The 20,050-nt window shown below is 47.7% G+C and overlaps 1 protein-coding gene across 2 annotated transcripts in view; it reads right to left on the bottom strand.

Moving 5' to 3' along the window:
- wdpcp (WD repeat containing planar cell polarity effector) overlaps window positions 1–20,050 on the bottom strand; it is an 81,822-nt gene that overhangs the window by 7,155 nt on the left and 54,617 nt on the right. The window contains exons 10-15 of one of the 2 annotated variants that reach the window (XM_072690095.1): window positions 15,564–16,209; window positions 7,118–7,306; window positions 6,846–6,969; window positions 6,687–6,750; window positions 2,988–3,093; window positions 940–1,096 (exon numbers count right to left, since the gene is read on the bottom strand). In XM_072690095.1, the coding sequence (XP_072546196.1) occupies window positions 940–1,096; window positions 2,988–3,093; window positions 6,687–6,750; window positions 6,846–6,969; window positions 7,118–7,306; window positions 15,564–16,209 (1,286 nt within the window). Of the gene's footprint in view, window positions 1–939; window positions 1,097–2,987; window positions 3,094–6,686; window positions 6,751–6,845; window positions 6,970–7,117; window positions 7,307–15,563; window positions 16,210–20,050 lie in introns of those variants that run through there. The other variant, XM_072690096.1, reaches the window with a different exon arrangement.

Raw genomic sequence — 20,050 nt, 5'->3', positions numbered from 1 at the left:
TTCCACTCTTCCACTTTCCTTCCTCTTTGTTTCTCTCTCTCTCTCTCTCTCTCTCTCACTCTCTCCCTCTCTCCCTCTCTCCCTCTCTCACTCTCTCACTCTCTCACTCTCTCACTCTCTCACTCTCTCACTCTTCCACTTTCCTTCCTCTTTGTTTCTCTCTCTCTCTCTCTCTCTCTCTCTCTCTCTCTCTCACTCTTCCACTTTCCTTCCTCTTTGTTTCTCTCTCTCTCTCTCTCTCTCTCTCTCTCTCTCTCTCTCTCTCTCGCTCTCGCTCTCGCTCTCGCTCTGCCACCAGGCCTCAGTAAAGCCGCTCCTCCGTGTCTCTGAGCTGGGTGTAAGAAACAATGCCGCTCCATCAGAGAGCAGATTACACCGCTCGGAGTAAAACAACATTTGATTTGGCCGACCACACCAGCCCAAATAACCCTCTTACTGGACACTTTAAAAGCAGCTTAAAGCAGAAGAGTCGTCCACTGTGGGGCGGACACTACCGACCCACCAATCAGGGACAGGAGATTTGGAGAAAAATGAAAAGAGGGGACAGAGAGACAGAGAGAGATAGACGGGGGAAAATAAATGGAGAGTGAGAGAGAGTGAGAGTATGTAATCAGCTTGGAAGCATGAAATAATCACACACACACACACACACACACACACACACACACACACAGTGAGTATCTCACTCAAATGCATATTAGCATAGCAGTGTGAGCCCTGCTGTATGCAATATATATGCAACATACATATATAAGCATGTATATAATAATAATAATAATAATAATAATATGTATTATACACATTATTATGCAAATGTAAATACACTATAAACTATTATTATACATTTATATATATATATATGGCTTTATTTGTGTTCCTTTATGCTGAGATAAGCTGTGTTTCTCACACACACACACACACACACACACACACACACACCTTGATACTGTGGTCTTGGTTGTTTGGCTGGAATTGGCTCCCTCAGCACTGGGTAAAGGCGGTTTGCGGTGTGTGTTTGAGGGCCATTCTGTGGGGGGGTGGGCATCAGCGGCAGAAGCAGCACACATTCCGTTACGGCCTTTCGACTTGGGGTCATCTGAAATGAGAACACACACACACACACACATATATATATATGTCTAGAACGTCACAGTGTGGTTCTAGTCAAAGAGTCTCAGATTCTTACTGAGAGCGTAAGTGAGCGAGTGTAAGACTCTGAGGCACTTTGACAAGAACTGTGACGTTCTAGACAACTGGGTCACAGATACCTAAAGCTCATCGATGCTCATGGAGGCCCCGCCCACCTCACAACAAGACTCCTGCTAACGTTGATCTTGGTGCTAGATACCAGAGGACACCAGAGACTCAATAATAGGCAGGTGGTGTTAATGTTATGGCTAATTGGGGTATATACAACTGCAGCATTTCTACTATTACTATTAACACCTGTAAACGCTGCCAACCACACTCTCTCTCTCCTCCAATCTCTCTACCTCTCTATGCCTCTCTCTCTCTCTGCCTCTCGCGCACTCTCTCTCTCTCTCTCTCTCTCTCTGATGATGCTGTGAAGCACCTTGGGCCTGCTCCGGGGAGGAAAGGGAGCAAGGAAATCATCAAGGACATAATTAAGAGGCTTATAAGGGTGTGTGTGTGTGGGGGCGAGGGGGGGGTAGTAAAAACACACACACACATACACACACACACACACACACACACACACACACACACCCTGAGGTAGTGACCTCCGTGTGAGAAGTTAAACACCTCCCTAGTCTCATCAGTACGTTTCTTTTTTTTTTTACCACCTCCGCTAATGTAGATGCCCCCCCTCACCCCTCTCTCTCTCTCTGTCTGAGCTTTACTGAGACCCTCCGTCAGTGCTTCCCACACACCCACACAAACACTGTCCCCCCTTCAAACAAGAAGGGGTAAATATTTAATCATCGAAGCTTCAGAAGCTGAAGGTTGGAGATTAAAGGATAGCGCTCCGGATCTGAGGCATTGAGAACTTCTCCCAAACCAGGTTCCTCTGCTCCCTTCAACTCCACAGTCTGGGCTCTCCTGACCTCAGAGGTCAGCGGTACTCTAAATGTGTGACTTCATGTTAATGATCCTAACTGTTCACTGAAACCCAAACCCAGACCCTTCTAAGAGCTGTGAATGACGGACATGTCCTGGACTCTGTGTCTTAGACTTTATAGAGTACACCTGGACTAGTGTTGATCACAGTAGTATTAGTATTTTGTCCTGGACGCAATGGTGTTTGTGTTCAGGCCTGAACCTGGACCTAATAATAATATTTAGACTTGTCTTGGTCGCAATAGTATTAGTAATGTACTGGTCCTGGACTGGTCCTGAACTCAATGGTATTTGTTCTAAAACTTGTCCTGGACTCAATGATATTTGTTCTCGGACTGGTCCTGGACTCAATGTATTTGTTCTGGCACTGGTCCTGGACTCAATGGCATTTGTTCTTGGACTGGTCCTGGACTCAATGGCATTTGTTCTCGGACTGGTCCTGGACTCAATGTATTTGTTCTTGAACTTGTCCTGGACTCAATGGTATTTGTTCTAGGACTGGTCCTGGACTCAATGGCATTTGTTCTTGAACTTGTCCTGGACTCAATGGCATTTGTTCTAGGACTGGTCCTGGACTCAATGGCATTTGTTCTCGGACTGGTCCTGGACTCAATGATATTTGTTCTGCCACTGGTCCTGGACTCAATGGTATTTGTTCTAGGACCTGTCCTGGACTAAATGGCATTTGTTCTAGGACCTGTCCTGGACTCAATGGTATTTGTTCTGACACTGGCCCTGAACTCCGTGGTATTTGTGCTAGGACTGGTTCTCTGAGTTGTCCTGGACTCAATGGTATTCATAATCAGACATGTCTTAGACCTAACAGAGTATAACAGGACCTCTCTTGAACTTTACAGTTATGTAAATAAGATATTTCTTACAGCTGTATTCTTCGAACTTTGCCTCACCTGCGTCAGATGTTGCGACCTCCACCATGTCCAGCTCCTGGGCCTTCTTCTTGGCTACATTGGCCAGCGCCACCTCTCCGCTGTCCCGGGCCACGTAATGCAGGTCCTTTGAAGGAAGAGCGAAATCTGAAATGAATCTGTGCTGGCTGGACAATGGCCGAGCGTTTCCTGTCTTTTAGGAGGAAGGAAAAGGATAAAGTGACCTGTTTGAAGTCGACATGAGAAAGAAAAAGAAGCCTGGATGAAATGAGTATCAAACTTTCAAATAAGAAAAAGAAAAAGAAAAAAAATCAGCCACGTTTGTTCTCGCTACCCCTCGCCCCCCTCTCGGCCCCCCTCGCTCCCTCTCGCTCGCTCGCTCTCGCTCTGATGTAAAACTCCGTCTGGATCTTATCTGCCTGGTTTCTGAAGCGGAGGGGTAGACGTGTCACCTTTTAGAAAGAGAGAGGGACGCTCTTCATGTTGAAATGAGAGTTTAGCTGTTCTCATTACGAGCAAGGTGGGCATCGACGCGCACACACACACACACTCACACACACATGCTCACACACTTGCAAAATGCCATTTTCCAACCCTCTCATCTTACAGAATGGAATATAGTATCCCTATCTGATCATCACTCCAACCCCCATTTAGCCTCCCAACGTTCACTCTAAATGTCAGGCGTTTACATTCCTAATACAGCTCCTTCTCTGAGACAGAGGAACCAACACCACTCAGCCATAACATTAAAACCACCTCCTTAACACTGTGGTCTTAAGGCCTAAGCCAACCAATAACTGACCGTTCACCTGCTGCCTCATATCTCCACCCCCTGACAGGAGCCACTGGAACCAAATCATCAGTGTTAGCTACTGACTTCACCTGTCGGTGGTACTAATGTTATGGCTGATAAGCTGTAAAGTGGCAACACACACAAACACCTGTGTTCTCAAAGCTAAACACCCCAAAAAAAGCTTCATTTCCTTTGTTTCATAGGGATCAAATCAACCAAAGGGGAGAGTGGGCACGAGAGAGAGCGCAAGAGAGAGCGCGAGAACGAGAGAGAGAGAGAATCCAGTCGACTTAGTGGGGATAACAATAATTCTGTGCATAAACCATCAGATATTACAGACTGTACTGTGAGCAGCTCAAACAGAGAGAGCGCGAGAGCGCGCGAGAGCACTAATCTTATTTATTTAACAGCTTTACAGCCTAAAACAGGCCCATCCACGGCCTTTTAGCCGCGCGCTGGACTGCTGCGACACTCAAACACACATGCACACAATCGCTCTCACACTCTCTCTCACAAACACACACACACACACACAACCCCCAGCAGCACACCTGTAATCCAGGTAAGTAGGTGAGTATTTGTGTAAGTCCTTTATCAGATGTATGTCGAGAATTTAACACTCTAATGCCTTTAATGAGCCTTCATAATAGAATAACCAGCACAGAACACTGATCTGAGCTCACACACACACACACACACATACACACATACACACATACACACATACACACTACCAGTTTATAAGAAGCATCTACCTTGGGCTTCCACACACTGGTCACTTTATTGGAAACACCTTCCTTGTGCTTCCTAACTGGCCACTTTATCGGAAACACCCACTTTATGCTTCCTAACTGGCCACTTTATCGGAAACGCCTCCCTTGGGCTTCCACCCACTGGCCACTTTATTGGAAACACCTCCCTTGTGCTTCCTAATTGGCCACTTTATCCGAAACACCCACTTTATGCTTCCTCACTGGCCACTTTATCGGAAACATCTCCCTTGTGCGTTCACTCACTGGCCACTTTATTAGAAACACCTACCACCCTCTGCTACAGCACAGTTTCTCCAAAAAACGATGTAGGGTGCAGAGACTCCGCCTCCTTCCGTTCCCCCCTCTGCCCCCCACTGTCCAGGGCGAGGTGGTCCGGCCCCTCGCAAAAAGCACAGAGAGAGAGAGAGAAAGAGAGAGAGAGAGAGAGAAAGAGAGAGAGAGAAACTCGCCCAGGCCTCTTTTTTTCTTCTTCTGGAAACAAAGGGACTCCAACTGTCCTCTCACCCCGGGCTGCTCAGGGGCCTCCCAAACTTTTGTTTCAGCGGACCCCCGGGCCAGAGAGGGTACGAGATCAGATAGAACAAGGACCCCCACTCGCTCTCTCTCTCTCTCCCTCTCGCTCTCTCGCTCCAGCTCTCCTGCAGGGAGGTTAATTTAACTTCTGTGGCTAATTAGTGTGTGGCACAGCTATAGGGTGAAACGGCACTACTGACAAAGCCTCTCTCTCTCCCTCTCTCTCTCTCTCTTTGTGTTTCCACAGCTTAACCTCTCCTCGCACGCCCTAACAATGACAGGTTCTGAGTACCTTTTTTGATAGACCTTCTCTCTCTCTCCCTCTCTCCCTCTTCACAGTCAAACATTACCTTGCACGCCCTAATAATGACAGGTTGGGGTTCCCTTTTTGCTAGACCCTCTCTCTCTCTTATGCTCTTTATGCCCTAGCACTACCTTGAACGCCCCTAACAATGGCAGGTTGGGGTAGTTCTCTCTCTCGCTCTGTTTCTTTCTCTTTCTTGCTCTCTCTCTCTCCCTCTCTCTTTACAGCTAACGTCTCCTTGCACGCCCTTTCAGGGTACCTTTCTCTCTCTCTCTCTCTCTCCCTCCTCCTCTCGCTTTCTTTTACGCCCTCTGTCTTTCCTCCTTTTTAGAGTCCAACGTCTGCTTGCACGCCCTAACAATGACAGGTCTGGGGTACCTTTTTGCTAGTCCCCCTTCTCTCTCTCTCTCTCTCTCTCTCTCTCTCTCTACACCCCCCCCCCCCCTTCAGGCTCCACAGGTTCAGCTCCACCTTTTCAATCAGAACCTCCGCAGCAGCACTTAGCGATGAATGAACTGGTAGGAGAGAGAGCGCCGTGAAAGGAGGACGGGAAGAGAGAGAGAGAGAGAGAGAGAGAAAGGGGGGAGAGAGAGAATGTGAACACTAATAGAGGAAGGTGTCACTCGAGTGTGTAGGGACCCAAAAAAAGGGGTTACACACACACACACACTCATTTGGAGCACAGACACGGAGCAAAAAGGAAGAGAAAGAAAAGACTATCGGCCACGAGGGCCGTGAAAGACCCCCCACTCCCACCCCCTATTCAGCCTAGGGGTAACTGTTGCTCTGCGGAGCTCGGCCTCGTTACGGGCCAGGAGAGATTTCCCCGGCCCACCTCACACCCAACCACGGCCAGAGTGTTAAGATGTGTGTTAACCGTTCTACAGTGGAGGTGAAGGGAAGCAGACGTCTGAAGCTCTAATAAACTGAAGCTCCTCACAGAAAGGTCTTCACCTAATGGTGATGAAGACGCTGCCTGATGCCTGAGACACTGTTCTACCAGAGTTCTGAGAAGAGTTCGGCTCTAGAACCTGCTTTTAAAATCAGATCATTAAAATGGTGGAGGGATACATGCTGCCCTTAGGGTGTAGTGCGGCTACAGAAAGTAGTCCCTAAAGAGAACTGGATCTCCACTACTTTACCATCATCATCATCATCATTCCATATAACACTCAGAAGACTCGTGTAGCTGCACTGGTGGGTTTGGATAGGAAATAAATTAAGTGATTTTTGAAATCAAACTCACTCAGAGTGTGTGTGTGTGTGTGTGTGTGTGTGTGTGTGTGTGTGTGTGTGTGCGTATGTGTGTATAGATATGTTGATGAATGCCTCACCATGAACAAGTCTCGAGCTCCAATGTCCAGCGCCAGCAGAAAGGCCTTCTCGAACCGCTGGTGTCTGAAATAATAATAATAAAAAAAAGAATATTGTTATTTTATGTGTGCATGTGTGTGTGTGTGAATGTGTGTGTGTGTGTGTGTGTGTGTGTGTACCTGAGCAGGTGATGGAAGAACCTCCGAGCGTAGCGGCTGAGGGGGTCTCGATATTCCAGTATGACCGTGTCCGTTAAAGATCTGGACGGGGAATAAAACATCCCCAGAGCAGCTTCTAACTGAGCTATATACACACACACACACACACACACACACACACACACACACACACAGACACAGACACAGACACACATACACACAGTACATAAATACACACCAAGCATCACAAGTAAAACAGGATCAGGTCAGCTCGGACAGCAACAGTCCCTCACCCTCTGTCCGCTCGTCCAGGGCTTTCCTCAGCAGGTGATCCGTCACCGAGACCAGGGCCCGGTAACACTCCGCTCCCATCATGCACCAGTCCATATTACCCAAAATGCCCAGGGCAGCGTCCACCTCCTCACAGCGCAGCCGATGCTGCAGGAGCTCGCCTGCCCCCAGTTGACCCCCATTCAACACACCTACAAAACACACACACACACACACACACACACATTGAAAAAACTACAGATCAGCGCAAACACACACCTGTAGAATACTCACAGCAGGTGGAAACACACTCACACACCTGACTGCTGGGGATCAATAAGCTGCTTGATCAATTGCTTAATCAATGGATTAGTGCACTGAGGGGGGCGCTGCACTGATCAGCAGATAGGCATCAATCAATAACAGCTAATTAAGATCTATTTAATTCCACACGTCTGTTTTTATTATTGTTATCTTAGCCATTAGCTTGATGCTAATGCTAACATAGCAGGCAAATCAATCCCTATTGCCAGGGTAACCGTGTAAACAACCGCTAGCACTTTTAACAGCTATATCCTATATTGACAAAAGTATTTGGACACCATCTCATTTAGCGTGTGCTATAAGACTAAGAGTTTATCCTGCTTTCGTCGGCACCAGATAGCGCAGGACACCTTCAGAGGTCTCGTGGAGTCCATGCCTCGATTGGTCAGAACTGTTGTGGCGGCACGAGAGTGACCAACTCAATATTAGGCACTGGGTGGTGCTAATGTTATGGCTGACAGTGGTATGTAAATAACTGTCTCTTAACTGACTCTTACACAAGGTCTAGTTACACATACACTCTTCCAGGAGTTCCTCAAGGGTTCTAGACCTCAATCTAGAACACGAACAGCAAAGGTATGAAAAGGCATGTGAAGCATGGGGGTGGAAGTATCAGATTAGTAACAGGCTTAGGCACTCTTACGAAGGGTTCCACAAAAGGTTCTTTATGGTTCTATACACAACCATGACGACTCAAAGAACCTCTTGGGTGCTTAAATGGTTCTCTGCCTGGTTAAAGGGTTCTTCAGACCGTTGAAAAAGCTTTGGTAGAGGTGTTTTTTTTAAGGAACCTTTTGAAGCCGGTTATGTGTAGCACCAAGAAAGGGTTCTACTATCAGGGTTAAGGAACCCTCGTTCAGTGGCTGAAAATCCTTAATCAGAAACATTAAAGGTCCATTCAGGAGAGTGCAGTAGATCATTTTCATTATCCTATGCTAAATGTAAAAGCTGGTGTGTGTGTGTGTGTGTGTGTGTGTGTGTGTGTGTGTGTGTGTGTGTCATCCTCGTCAATGCCATTAAGTAAGTGGCAGAAGATCTATGGAGACAGTGCTGTTAGATTTGCATCGACATCCAGATCAATCCTCCACGTCACACACCTCACAGGCTTCAGAGAGAGATGGATTTAATCACACACACACACACACACACACACACACACACACACACTGCATCATTGATGCAGATGACTCAGTCAGTGTGAACAGTGCTGAAGAACACCCTCACAGACGCACAGTCAGGCCTTCAGCAGAGCACGTCTAAGCAACAGCATAGCAACCCCAAGTACATCATAGCAACCAACGAGCAACCACCTGGGAAAGCATAGAAACCTCCTCACAACTGCATAGCAACCACTGACCAAACACACAGCAAGAATATGGGATACCAAAGCACCTGCTTTGCAACAGCACAGTAACCACCTAGTAACTGCATAGGAACCGCCATAGCAACCCCATAGCAACCACCTGAAAGTCCACAGGGAACAGCACTACCACCATTTAAAAAGACAGCATAGCAACCACCTGGGATTCGATAGCAGGTGCTTAAAACAGCATTTGTAACAACTTAGGAACAGCATAGTAACCACATAGCAACCACCTGGAATTTCAAAGCAACTGCTTAGAACAGCAATGGCATTGCTTAGCAGGCACTTTGGAAAAGTTACATGGGATACCAACGCAACTACTCAGCAACCGTATAGAAATCACTTGGTGTTCCATAGTAACCGCTTTAAACACCATTTGCAACACTTCTGGAACAGAAACCATAGCAACCACATACAGTAGTAACTGTCTGGCAACCATATAGCAACCACCTGGAATTCCAAAGCAACTGCTTAGAACCACCAAGCTGTGCTGTTCCAAAGTGGTTGCTATGGGACCACACAGGATACCACAGCAACTACTTAGCAACATCATAGCACACAACTAGCAACTGCATAGCAACCACCTGAGACAACACAGCTACTGCATAGCAAGAGCAATATGAAGGTGCAACACATTTATACGTCACCTCAGGACAAGCCAATCAAAATCAACATGTTAATGAGCTCATGCATATTAATGAGCGGTGCTGAAAATAAAGCTATATACACTCTCTCACACACACACACACACACACCTTTCCACCTGTCTCTCCCTCTGTTAAGTTTCAGTAAGAGCCGGCGTGTGTGATCATAATAAGCGTTGATCACCTGAGGGCACACACACACACACACACACACACACCTGTGTGTTAATAATGCAATGTCTGTTTAATCCTCCTGACCCACAGTCAATCGCAGCTACACTTAACCTTGCCTATTTCTCAACAAGGGAACTGAACACACACTCTCTCTCTCTCACACACACACACACACACACACACACAAAGGCCAGGAGTAAGTTCTATATGAATAAAACAACCTCGACAAAGATTTCCTGAATTTGTGATTTCATGGAGCCTTGTACACGACCACACACAAACAAACAAACAAACAAACAAACCCACACAATCCCATAAGGCCCAGTTTAGTAAACACCAGTCTGACCTCAGACGAGCAACAAGTGACCACTCAAAACACTCGCCTGCGGCCCCTGCTCTTCACAGGCCTACACTTTTAGTGCAGTGGTCCATGAGTGGTAGAACACAGGTATGTGGACACGTGCACTATATGTCCAAATGTTTGTGGACACCCCTCCTAACGAATGCATTCAGCTACTTTAAGCTGCACCCACTGCTGACACAGATGTGCAAATGCACACACACAGGTTGTCTAGTCTCTGTAGAGAAGAAGTACTGCCAATAGAATAGGACTCTCTGGAGCAGATCAACATCATGACCCTATTGGCTCCATGCTGCCTAATGATGCCAGGCGTGGGCTAGTAGAGGGGTATAAAGCCCCCCAGCATTGAGGAGCTGTGGAGCAGTGGAAGAACTGTGTTCTCTGGAATGATGATGGTGGAGCTCCGTCCAGTACTTTTGAAGAGGATGAGTGGTGATCATCCAACGATCTGACCTCACTAACTCACTAATGCAACCAAATCCTCACAGCAATGCACCTGCTCCAAAATCTAGTAGAATTCTTCTTCTCTGGACAGTAGAGACAGTCCCTCCAACTTTTAATCCCCTTGATTTCAGAAGAAACAGTGACTGAGCAAATACAAATACACTATATGGACAAAAGTATGTGGACGCAAGTAGCGCTGCAGCTAGCATCACTGACAACCGATGCTGGTAAGAAACCTGTGCTCAGAACTGCTGAAGCAGAGACACGATCAGCAGGTGAGTTTGCTATGCTAACGACCAGGCGGCTAATTAAAGTGCATGTACGCCAGCCGTAACTCAGCTAGCCGAGCTGGACGTGGCTAGGTGGCGTTAGCTGAATGAGCTCGGAACCTCCCACACTGATGGCGATGGCGTAACGAGTGTAACGAGGCGGTGGTTTTTGTGGGTTATTGCGTAATTGATTTGAGAGGGGACGGAGAGCCCAATTAAAATTACAAGCAGGCAATTAGCCGCCCGCCCCCCTGCAAGGCCCCAAGGAGCCGCTAATGTGGCTAATGTAGACGGCGGGCAAGAAATTAGAGAGGCGCAGGCCGGGACCCCCACTGAGCATGGCTTCTGTTACACACACACACACACACACACACACACACACACACACACACACACTATAATGTACACAAATTTTTTACACACACACACACACACACACACACACACACACTTTGATACACACTCAACAAAAGGAGTATAAGAGAAAAGGGGATTAATGGAAGGGAATGGCAACCCCCCCCCTCAATAAACTCAAACACACACACATGCATAGGCTCCTACAAAGTGTGTGTGTGTGTGTGTGTGTGTGTTGTTCTATCATGTTGTCTGCACCTTTCTCTCCCTCTCTCTCTTGCTTTTATGATGATTTTATTTAGAAGACATATCTGATCTATGTAAATGAGCTCTGTTCTGATTGGCTGCCCTGTATGTACCTCATTACAGAACTGGGCCAGGTTGGGCCACACTCCTTCCCAGCTAATACACCCATGTGGGGCCTGTATGTGGGTTCTGTCCTCTGGCTCCATGTTGGCCCCCTATACAGATGCCCACCAGGGTCAGTGAAGGGTTAAACAGGGGCCCCATCTGGGTTACATACTGCATATGCGGCCTAGACGGGACCCATGTGAGATTACCAGGGTTCTGCCAGGGCCCACAACTCAATTAATACCCTAATACTTTTTAGGGCCCGTCACTCACAGGACCCCAGCTGAAACAATGGAGCCCATATGGGAAGCCCGTCCAGGTCCCTGTAACACCCACTCGGAGCTCATGCCCACCTGGAACCCACCTAGCCCTCGTTCCACAATGTGAGCCCCACGTGAGCATGCTGGCTGGATGGGCGTGGCCAGGCTGTGCTGTGTGCATACGGCTGCATATGGGCAGGGCCCTTTAAGATGCCTCAATCAAAGTGAACGGCGCTCCAGCTGGCATTGGAGGGCGGCTTCGGGTCCTCGAGTCCTGCGGGCGTTAACCTCGCTCCACCTTTTCTCGTGCATGACCACCGGAGGACGCCGGCGCTCGGTTAGAAAGGTGCTTATTTTGCAGGCCTGTGAATATATAATTAGGGACGCGATATAAAATAAAAAGAGGAAATCAAAAGCTACAAGCTGCATTTGACTCGAATTCAAAAGCTTCCACGGGTAATCGCACACACACACACACACACACACACACACACACACACACATCCTATATGATGCAACTCTAATAACAAAATACTGCAAGGCTGGGCAATTTGCTTCCGCTTTGATTAGTGCTTGTAAATTAACCTGCTTTTTTCCTCCCTCTCTTATTCTTCTCTCTGAGCGGAGCGGCCAGACACACACACACACACACACACACACACACACCAACCCCCAACACATACACACACACACACACACACACACACACATATCCACTCTGCAAACTGCTACAACAGCAGCAGGCGCGTGCCCAGGAGAGATAACTCCAAAAGAGAGAGCGAGAGAGAGAGAGAGAGAGAGAGAGAGAGAGAGAGAGCGAGAGAGAGAGAGAGAGAGAGAGAGAGAGACTTCCTCAGGAACGCTGGAACTGTGCCAACTCTTTCTTCTCCGCCGCGTGCGTTTCACTCCCTCTATCATGTCGGGAGTCCTAATGAAATAAGTCAATAAACAAACACAGCCGCTCCGAACTAGACAAGCACGACGGAACACGCCGAGCAAACAAACAAACAAACAAACAAACAAACGAATAAATAAATAAATAAGTAAGTAAGTAAAGCGGGCGAGCAAACAAGCGAACACGCTCGGAATTATCGCCGGTGGAAAAGACGCTGCTTCTTCTTCATCATCATCCAAACCTTGGCTCCGGATCAGGAGAGAGGTTCCTCTCCACTCTCTCTCTCTCTCTCCCTCCACTCTCTCTCTCTCTCTCTCTCTCCCTCCACTCTCTCTCTCTCTCTCTCTCGCGCTCTCTCGGTCATTACTAGTTAAGGAGTACAATAAAGCGAGAGAAAACAAGCAGAACAAACAAACAATTTGTCAAATTTCAAACACAGTTACGGCCATTCTGAGGTTTGTGTGAGTTTACGGTCATAATGCATCACCGCACACAGAGGTACTCTATAATGTTCATATGATCCACATGCTCATTCTGACAGACTGTAATACACTACAGGAAGCGTAGGGGGCGCTCTCTAATGATCTATAATGTTCATATGATCCACACGCTCATTCTGACAGACTGTAATACACTACAGGAAGCGTAGGGGGCACTCTATAATGCTCTATAATGTTCATATGATCCAAACGCTCATTCTGACAGACTGTAATACACTACAGGAAGCGTAGGGGGCACTCTATAATGCTCTATAATGTTCATATGATCCACACGCTCATTCTGACAGACTGTAATACACTACAGGAAGCGTAGGGGGCGCTCTATAACGCTCTATAATGTTCATATGATCCACACGCTCATTCTGACAGACTGTAATTCACTACAGGAAGCGTAGGGGGCACTCTATAATGCTCTATAATGTTCATATGATCCACACGCTCATTCTGACAGACTGTAATACACTACAGGAAGCGTAGGGGGCGCTCTATAACGCTCTATAATGTTCATATGATCCACATGCTCATTCTGACAGACTGTAATACACTACAGGAAGCGTAGGGGGCGCTCTATAATGCTCTATAATGTTCATATGATCCACACGCTCATTCTGACAGACTGTAATACACTACAGGAAGCGTAGGGGGCGCTCTATAATGCTTTATAACATTCATAGGATTCACACGCTCATTCTGACAGACTGTAATACACTACAGGAAGCGTAGGGGGCGCTCTATAATGCTTTATAACATTCATAGGATTCACACGCTCATTCTGACAGACTGTAATACACTACAGGAAGTGTAGGGGGCGCTCTCTAATGATCTATAATGTTCATATGATCCACACGCTCATTCTGACAGACTGTAATACACTACAGGAAGCGTAGGGGGCGCTCTATAATGCTTTATAACATTCATATGATCCACATGTTCATTCTGACAGACTGTAATACACTACAGGAAGTGTAGGGGGCGCTCTCTAATGATCTATAATGTTCATATGATCCACATGTTAATTCTGACAGACTGTAATACACTACAGGAAGCGTAGGGGGCGCTCTATAATGCTCTATAATGTTCATATGATCCACACGCTCATTCTGACAGACTGTAATACACTACAGGAAGCGTAGGGGGCGCTCTATAATGCTTTATAACATTCATATGATCCACATGTTCATTCTGACAGACTGTAATACACTACAGGAAGTGTAGGGGGCGCTCTCTAATGATCTATAATGTTCATATGATCCACATGTTAATTCTGACAGACTGTAATACACTACAGGAAGCGTAGGGGGCGCTCTCTAATGATCTATAATGTTCATATGATCCACACGCTCATTCTGACAGACTGTAATACACTACAGGAAGCGTAGGGGGCGCTCTATAACGCTCAATAATGCTCATATGATCCACAGGCTCATTCTGACAGACTGTAATACACTACAGGAAGCGTAGGGGGCGCTCTATAACGCTTTATAACATTCATATGATCCACATGTTCATTCTGACAGACTGTAATACACTACAGGAAGTGTAGGGGGCGCTCTCTAATGATCTATAATGTTCATATGATCCACACGCTCATTCTGACAGACTGTAATACACTACAGGAAGCGTAGGGGGCGCTCTATAATGCTCTCTCTCTCTCTGTTGACCACACCCGGCTGAGCGGGACACCTGTGTGAACCGCATTCCCACCAGAGCAGCCCTTCAGTTACAGCCAATCACTGCTAATCTATTCAGAAGGGAGGCAAAGACTGAAGGTCCTGCTTCTCAGCTCGTAAATCTCTATATTCAAAAACGATAAGATCACACACACACACACACACACACATTTCTTCCTCCCTCGCTCTCTCTCTTTTTATACTGTCAGCTGATTTGCTGGGAGACTCGCCCTCCTTCCTCCAGAGTCGTAAATTAAACTTTTGGGGGCAATCTGCCTCTGATTGGCAAAACTTTATCTGGCTCCCTGAGGGACGTTCAGCCTCAGTAAATGATTTATCGGAAAAAAAAGAAAGAAAAAAAAAACGTCCAGCGATGCATCTGTGGGCGGCGGCCCCTCAGGGCAGGTATTGAGTGACCTCGGCAGACGGACCCTTGCTTTGCCCTTCTGAAGTCTGAGAGACGAACTGCAGAGTTCTGCTTCAGACTTTCGTTCTAGACTTGATATAATAATATAATAAAATATATAATATAATATAATATAATATAATAATATATAAACAGTGTACATATAAAGGGGGTAATATGTAAAAGACTGTAATACACTACAGGAAGCGTAGGGGGCACTCTATAATGCGCTATAATCTTCATACGATCCACACGCTCATTCTGACAGACTGTAGTAAACTACAGGAAGCCTAGGGGGCGCTCTCTAATGCTCTATAATGTTCATATGATCCACACGCTTATTCTGACAGACTGTAGTACACTACAGGAAGCATAGGGGGCGATATGCCTTCTACTGTTTCATTGAAACTGCAGTCATATCATAGCTGAACATTCAGACTGTAGATTTACTCACCCAGCTTTAGCCTCAGGGCAGCAAGTGGTCGTCCATGGAACCTGAGCAGGAGTAGATCGTGCACATCCAGCCCCTCTGCATTCTGGGTCACAGGCGAATGTGCCCACTCGACTCCTTCTAACCCGCCGGACACCTTCATGTGCCGACCCAGCTGCAGGCTGGCACCAGCGTGGCCCGGGGCACCCCCTTCCTCACTGACCAGCCGCACCGGAAGAGGAGAGAGCCCCAGATCAAAACACTGCAGTTCGCCCTGACCCCCTGCCGCCACCACCAGCCCGCCGGAGGGGTGCCAGGCTAGCAGCGAGGGGGGCATGGGGCAAACAGCCTGCACAGAAACCCCACTCTCTGGGTGTACAAGCACTACAGAACTGTCCTGCAGGCCCAGGAGGAGCCAGTGCTCAGCCGGGTCACGGCACCAGGACAGCGGGGCAGAGGGCAGGGGCAAGGGAGCAGCTGAGAGCTGCTGGAGCCGCCCGCGAGCCCATTCGTACACGCAGGCCTGAACTACAGGGGGGTGGGCCTCCTCACGCAGCTCTGTTGTGGGACCACGGGCCTTGTGCAGCTCGATGGTGAGGATGTGGTAAGGCTGGGTCAGGCTGAAGCAGCAGTCCAGTAGGTCGTCGTCCGTGCGTACAGAGTTCATGACCTGAAAAGGTGAAACAGGTGAGGCCATAATGTCACAGTATACATGGATCAGCCATAACATTAAAACCACTGCCAGGTGAAGTGAAGAACACTGATGATCTGGTTCCAGTGGCTCCTGTCAAGGGGTGGATCTAACAGTCAGTTCTTGAAGGTGATGGAGGTGTTGGTCTACTTTCTTTCTCCAACCAGGCATCATATGGTTCATCCAATCAGGACAGAGGAAATTTACATACAGATGGGCCTTCTTACCCACCCAGACAGAGCAAGGTCAGTTACAGGTAAACAGTCCTCCTTCATCCCAGCTATGAACGGCTGTGGCAACCCTAGAGGGGATCAAACCTGCGCTTAGACAGCTGGGCCACCCGTGACTGCTTTTTGTGTTGGGTTTTTGGCCCTTTTTAATTTTTTTTTTTCCAAAACTCGACTGAAAACTGAATTTGAAAGAAAGGAAGGTGTGCCCAAATGACAAAACTACAAGCCTGCATCCAGAACAGCATGTAGGCCTAACCTGCTGCGCTCTGAGCCAGCGGTGGGCTCCGCTTGGCCGCGGCGCCGGATCCTGCTGGGGGTTTTTCCTGACGCTTGCGAAAGTGAATATTCAGCATCCTACACTCATCCCAATCCAAACACGGGCCAGCCGGCACCGGCAAAGATATCACGGCTACAGCGGCGCACGCTCTGCAAATTTGTTTGCCGATTTAAGCGTGGCGCCCGCGCACACACACACACACAGGCATACACACACACACACACACACACACACACACACACACACACACACACACACACACACAGGCATACACAAGCACACACGTGGCTTAAAAAGTGCTTTAAAAAGTGGGAAAGTGTTCAGGCTTTTGGGTTTGTCCATAGCCAAGCGTGTGGTTGATTCTGTGTATAGACACAGAGAGAGAGCGAGAGAGAGACAGAGAGAGAGAGAGAGAGAGAGAGAGAGAGAGAGAGAGAGAGAGAGAGAGAGAGAGAGAAAGGGATGTGTTTTGGCACGAGTGCGAGGCGTGTTTGGCTGTGCCAGCAGCAGCAGCAGCAGTGGCGGCGGCAGCGGCAGCAGCATTAAGCAGGTTGCCTACAGTCTCTGTGTGGAAGCAGAGGATGAGGGCTCCATTTTTTCCGCTCTTTTTTAGCCCTAATCCCCCCGGGCTGCCTCCCGCTGCTCCCCAGGGGGGCGAGGGTGGGGGTATTTGGGAGGGCGGACGGGTGAGAAAGGAGGGGGTGGAGGGTTCCGGAAAGGAGCCAGAGCGCCACAGAGCCGCAGCCTGCTGAGACACACCTGCCTCAACCGCAGGCCTCCGAAACAGGCCTCCGAAACAGGCCTAACCACAGCTGGGCCGGGGCGCGCGACCAACACCCCGCTGACGAGGACAGCGCTGCGGACCACTCGTCCTAACTAACGCTGCCCTGCTGCTCTGGCTAGGCTAGCCCGGTGCACAAATATACAAGATAATACTACAGGAGCTAACACTGCCCATAGCTGAGGCTAGGCTAACCTCCAAATAGCGAGGCTGATGTTAAATTTACCCTTTCGTTTACGGCCAGGGCTGTAATCATGTTACACAGGTAGGAGAAGGTGGTGTTACTGGTTTAGCATGGGGTGTTTTTAACCAGCATGCCATGTGGAGGGTGGCAGCTCCACCCACACAATGCTACAATTTCGGTTCACAGCACAAAACACAGCTCCCACACACCCACATGCAAAATATTAAAAAAACGAGCACTATCAACACCTGACTGAACAGACTAGCACTGTGGCCAAATATCTACGCTAATGCTAACATACTATTGCACAGGCTAGCTTAACCCCTATACCCATAATACGGCTAGAGGCATGCAAACACCTGCCTGTCACACCTTTAAGAGTTTGCCAGATAACAATACTTTAATGTTGTGATAATATCACTCGCGGTTGACCAAGGCAGCTCTAGCAGGCCTGAAATTTGAATGTACTGACTTGTGGCAATGACAGTGGCACTTCTTAAAGCCACCAAGCTCTTCAGTGCGACTCATTCTTATGCTAGTGTTCGTCTGTGAAGGCCAAAGGCACCTCCTAGCAATAGGCGTGGCTCAAATACGCAAACTCAGTGATTAGGAGGGGTGTCCACATGCTTCTGGACATATACTACACCTATCTAGGAGGTCACAGTGGGAAGATGGCTCACCAACCACACTGTGAATACACCACCTGATGCCTTAGAGACTCTGTTTTAACACAGGTTTGAAGATTTCGGCCTAACACTCGTCTTTAAAACCAGGTCATGGTGGAGGGATACATGCAGCGCACTGTGCAGCAAAATAGTCCCCAACGTTTTTTTTCCCCCACTATTTTACCAGCATCATCATCATGCACAGCATTCCATAGAAACTCACACATGTAGCTTCACCGGTGGGTTAGGATAACTAATAAAATGGCTATATTTGTGTTGTAGTCACGGCGACGGACGTCTGGTTCCATTCACCACCACTGTAAAGAAATTTGAGTTGGTCCATTTTTTATTATTTTTTAAACCACAACGAACCACAACTTCACACCAAACCTGCTCAGCATGTGTTCGCCTCATACCCGGAATTCTACAGAAATTTCGGAAGATTGGTGGACTTCCCCTTTAACTAAGTCAGACGGTAATTAGAGACAGTGTTCTCAGTGATGCTCGATCGGCCGCCTTATTCTACATTAGACTCATTTATTCCTCACCACCAAAAGGATCCACCTGAGAAGTGAGGGATCTCTCTCAGACAGGCAAAAAGAAAACAAGTAAACAAACAAACAAACAAACAAACAAACAAGTGGAGAATGGGAGCTGCTGAGTTGAGGGGCTGGTGTGCGTTTCGAAGCTCAGGCCACTTTGAGAGCCTTCCCGTAAAGAGATTTAACGTCTTCACAGGGTGAGCCTGCTTAAGACTTGCATACACACACACACACACACACACACACACACACACACACACACAAAGCAAATCCCACAGCTGCTGCTGAAACAATGACAGATTCAATTTCACAAAGACAAACGGCATCTTACAGAGCTGAGGGTGTATGTGTGGGGGGGGGGGTCGAGAGCAATAGAGTGAGCGAGCGGGCGAGGGAGACTAAGAGAGCAAGAGACAGTGAGAAAGACAGAGAGAGAGAGAAACAGAGAGAGAGAGAGAGAGAGAAACAGAGAGAGAGAGAAACAGAGAGAGAGAGAGAGAGACACAGAAACAGAGAGAGAGATAGAGAGACACAGAGAGATAGAGAGAGACACAGAGAGAGAGAGAGAGAGAGAGAGAGAGACACAGATAGAGAGAGACACACAGAGAGAGATAGAGAGATAGAGAGATAGAGAAACAGAGAGAGAGAGAGAGAGAGAGAGAGTGAGAAACAGAGACCGAGAGAGAGATAGAGAGATAGAGTGAGAAACAGAGAGAGATAGAGACACAGAGAGAGAGAGACACAGAGAGAGAGAGAGAGAGAGAGAGAGAGAGATAGAGACACAGAGAGAGAGAGACACAGAGAGAGAGAGAGAGACACAGAGAGAGAGAGAGAGAGAGAGAGAGAGATAGAGTGAGAAACAGAGAGAGATAGAGAAACAGAGAGAGAGAAAGAGAGAGAAACAGAGAGAGATAGAGAAACAGAGATAGAGAGAGAGAGATAGAGTGAGAAACAGAGAGAGAGAGAGAGAGAGAGAGAGGTAACCGTGGCAAATAGGTCTGTGCTAGTTATTGGTTTCGGTGACTGGTCAGAACTATTCTCCTCTTGTCTTCTCCGCTCTTCTCTGGACTTTTCTTTCTGCGGCTTGAAAGATAAACCCGGCCAAGTCCAGCTGAGCAGCGGCCCTTGTTCACAGCGGTGG

Source organism: Salminus brasiliensis, chromosome 10 (assembly GCF_030463535.1).
Source record: "Salminus brasiliensis chromosome 10, fSalBra1.hap2, whole genome shotgun sequence".
Taxonomy (NCBI): domain Eukaryota; kingdom Metazoa; phylum Chordata; class Actinopteri; order Characiformes; family Bryconidae; genus Salminus; species Salminus brasiliensis.
The sequence above is the reverse complement of the archived record's forward strand: the minus strand, read 5'-3'. Positions and strand labels throughout refer to the sequence as shown.